General features: G+C 26.2%; 1 protein-coding gene across 2 annotated transcripts; it reads left to right on the top strand.

The window, feature by feature from the left end:
- Positions 1-385: 385 nt before the first annotated feature.
- Rilpl (Rab interacting lysosomal protein like) lies at positions 386-2,204 on the top strand. 2 transcript variants are annotated; one of them, XM_017906269.1, is made up of 6 exons: positions 386-685; positions 801-921; positions 1,029-1,156; positions 1,285-1,655; positions 1,774-1,872; positions 1,935-2,204. In XM_017906269.1, exons 1-6 carry the CDS (start codon positions 410-412, stop codon positions 2,056-2,058), a joined length of 1,119 nt encoding a protein of 372 aa, XP_017761758.1. In that variant the 5' UTR covers positions 386-409; the 3' UTR covers positions 2,059-2,204. The 2 variants fall into 2 exon arrangements, with proteins under 2 accessions (XP_017761758.1, XP_017761757.1); XM_017906268.1 differs by having other exon boundaries at positions 801-942.
- Positions 2,205-3,971: the final 1,767 nt, after the last annotated feature.

The raw sequence follows: 3,971 nt of genomic DNA, 5'->3' as shown, positions 1-3,971 counted from the left end.
ATTATTAATTGTTATCGATGTATATATTTTAGCTATTAATGTTTTTGTATAACGAATATTGTTATAACTTATTAACGCCACGCCTATGTTAATATAAAACATATTAGATGTAAATTATAATGGTAATATTAGATTTACATTACATATTTTTATATTTATACTGTATTTCGTTTAATTTCACTATTTAATTTTAATACATTTCTATGTATTGAAATTAATTTTTAGAAATAGTCATGATATTTATATTTATTTTATGCATCTTGGTATCAGCATATTAAAATTAATATTAGTTGACAATTGACATAGCTTTTATTAAAAGATATTGTATCTTTAGTAGGTTCACATATCATATACTTCAATATAAAAAGTATTCAGGTCCTTTTATTTGGAACATTACATTATCTGTAACATGGAGAAAGACGCTGTAGTATCTGACATATCAGTTGTTGATGTCCATGATATTGCATTTGAAATAGGAAAAGAATGTGAAAAACTTATAGATTCATATGGAGTTGAATCTGTCGCTAATTTTATGCCAAAAGTAATACATGCGTTAGAATTGCTAGAAAATTTTGCAACTAAAAATGAACATGAAAACACTATAGTCCAAGAATTACAAGCTAAGATTTCGCAGTTGGAAACTGATAAAGTTGGAAAAGCAGAAGATAGGCAAAGATTTGAAAAGGTATTTTATTTAAAAAAATCAATATATGTCACTTATGTATATATCAAATTTAAGTATTTCAACAAATTTGAAATATATAATTTAAGTTTTTTAAAGATACTTATTTATTTCACAGGAACTGGAACAAATTGAAGAACATTGGCGGCAAGAATCTCGTAACCTAGTAGAAATGGTTACCAGGTTACAGGAAGAAAATAAGCGATTATCAGAAGCTTTACAGGAAACACATAGTGACAGTCAGTACAGCAATAAACAAAGTACTAACAACTTTCTTTCTACTAACACAATGCTAGAAATATCTTATTACATATATGCTTCATTAGTTAAATTAACATATTTTCAGCTTTTACAGTTAATCCAGATGCTGATATTGCAGTATTGCAGCATTTCAGACTTATGATAGACAAACAAAGAAATCAAATTCGAGGAAGGGATAAGGAATTACTACAAAAAAATATAGAAATAGAAGGGGTAAATTGGTATTTATGTTAACTGTAACATGTTTAATATATTATACTTTTTCTTTAATATATGATTTGGTTTATTTAAAAATTAATTACATATATTTTTATTTTAATTCATTCTTGTATTATATATAGCTAACAGCACAAGTCGAAAAACTCAAAGTTATTTGTCGAGAATTGAAACGAAAACAACGTCAAGCACAAATGCAAGCACGTGGTCTAGTAGAAGAAAGAGCAGATTTCTTAGCTCAACTGCAAGATCAAAATCGTGAACTGATAAATCTTCGAGCTCGCCTTGGTTTGGCAAAAAAAGAAAATGAAGACTTAAGTAAATTACAGAATTGTCCAGATTTAACAAATAAGGCTGTGTATGATCTGAATGATCCTGATAGACCAAGGTTTACAACTGCTGAATTGAAAGACATTTTACATGAACGAAATGAGTTGAAAGCTAGAGTATCAGATTTAGAAGATGAACTAGAACTATACCAGCCAAAATCTGAAACGTATGTCTAGATCTATATAATTATAACTTGTTTGTTATATAAATTATAACGAGATTTTTGTCAGTATAATGTAATATTATGTTTGTGGAATTATATTATTTTTTTCATACTATTACAGGATTAAAGATGATAAAGATCCTCCTGTCCAAGGTCCTCTCCCTCATGAACCAGATGATGCACCTTGGAAAAAGACATCTGAATCTGGAATTCATAAATTGTAAGTAATTCATACAAAAGACTTAAAAATTTGTATATTTAATAATAACGTCTATTTTTCAGTTTCCGGAAAATTTTTTTAGAGTCTAGCAGTAGTTTTTTAGTTGGTAGTAATCCACGCCCAAGTGTTCATGGCTTATCAAAAGCGGCACTCTATAGAAATAGTACATACGATGAATCTGTATAATGGTTTTCAACATATTTTTAATGAAGATAAGTTGAACATATGTTCTTGCATTTATTCATATTATTTTATATTCTGATAATACTACATAAGTTGTTTGAATAAGAACAAAGTAACTCTCCTTCCAGTTACTAAAATTATATATGACAATTAAATGACTGGCTAATATGAATAAAAAAGTTTACATAGAAATACGAGTATTGATATATGTATGACGTTACATATATTTACTGTCTAAAATTATGTTAACAATTGATGTGCCTCCTAACATGAAAATGTTGATAATGATGCATATGATAGTGTCTCATTATTTTCATTAGTAATATATGAAAAATAAATGACAAGATAAAGTGTAATATTATATAAAGTTATATAATCTCTATGATTTATGGATTGGAAACGCAGTAATGTTGCTTTTCTTTATTATATATTTATAATTAATAAAAAAGAATGTTTCTATTTACAAAGACATTGAACTTTATCTTGTTCAAATTTGAAATTTCACAATTTGTTTTTGCATTTATTATATTATAATCACAAGTACATGAAATTTTAAAAGTATTAATAAATAATGTACTAAATATATCTTTATTAGTATGAACTGTTTAATGTTATGATGAATATAAAAAATTGTATGATTACATAAAAGATAATTTTTTTTTTTTTCTGAAAATTTATATGTCGAAACATAATTTAAAATAATTTATTTTGATGCTTCACACACGCGCGCGTATCCGCATACATAGAACAAATATTAATATGTATAACGATATGATAAATATTAACAGTATAGTCAACATAAAAAATACACAATCACATAAACTACGCATTCAATTAATGAAATATATTGTAACTAGGAACTTGTTACATTAATACATAAACTAAAATTTTAAAAAAAGAAAAAAAAATTAAAACTTGATTTTAGTATATGAGATGAGAAATTATATATTAAAATGTATTATCCTGTGAAAATATAATTATTAATTTAATTATTAGAAAAAAAATAGATGAATTTTATAATTCATTATCAATTGCTAAAATTTTGCAAAAACTTTATATGTATAAAAAAATATGTATTTTTAGAACAGTAAACATATATAAAATTAATTAATCTGTTTTAAATTTAATGATATATTAAATAAAATTTAAATAATAAGAATTTATTAATTATAGCTTAAGTTACAAATAACTATAAAACATATCTGTAACTTAAGTTATATTTTAAAATAAAGAATGAAACATGCTTACTTTATAATATTGATTTTTCATTTAAATATAATTTATTAAAATCATAACTCAGATCCTGTTACATGTGCCTATTTTATAAATATGGTTATCTTGACTAATTTAGTAGAGTTTTTAAATAGTTAATGAGAGGATGTATCAATTTTTATTAGTAAAGTTTAAATACTTTTAAAGTATTTAGTAAATCTATCAGAGTAAATTTGAAATGTTCAAAGCATATTATCTTAAAGTGACGATCTTTATTATGTGGAAAGAGAACTGTGGGGAGGGGCCCCGCGTATGGCACCCCCTACGGTCGTGATGTCCGTGTGGGGTAGCTAAAAGGGACGATAAGGAAAAGGAAGGGATGCGCGCCCCCGTTTCGTCCCAGGCCTGCTAGTGGACTCATCACAGTAAGGCTACCCTAGCAGGTCCTGCCTTAGATTTAGATACTATTGGAAGGACGGGAAATTATATATATAGAATTTGGAGGCTTTTCCAAGGACTTGCGAGAAAGTCCTTGAAGTTGGAATCCATCTAGTGGCGAGAGCGTGAATGATGATTACTGTGGAACCAAATAAAATAAAATTTCTGCATTTCACATATGAAGTATTGAATAGTAGAATATTGCATTACATATATACTTACTATATTTTATAATAGTATAACGTTTTATAACTTAATTTTTGTAG

This window comes from Eufriesea mexicana, unplaced genomic scaffold (genome assembly GCF_001483705.2).
Source record: "Eufriesea mexicana isolate 0111107269 unplaced genomic scaffold, ASM148370v2 scaffold5212, whole genome shotgun sequence".
Taxonomy (NCBI): Eukaryota; Metazoa; Arthropoda; class Insecta; order Hymenoptera; family Apidae; genus Eufriesea; species Eufriesea mexicana.
The sequence above is the reverse complement of the archived record's forward strand: the minus strand, read 5'-3'. Positions and strand labels throughout refer to the sequence as shown.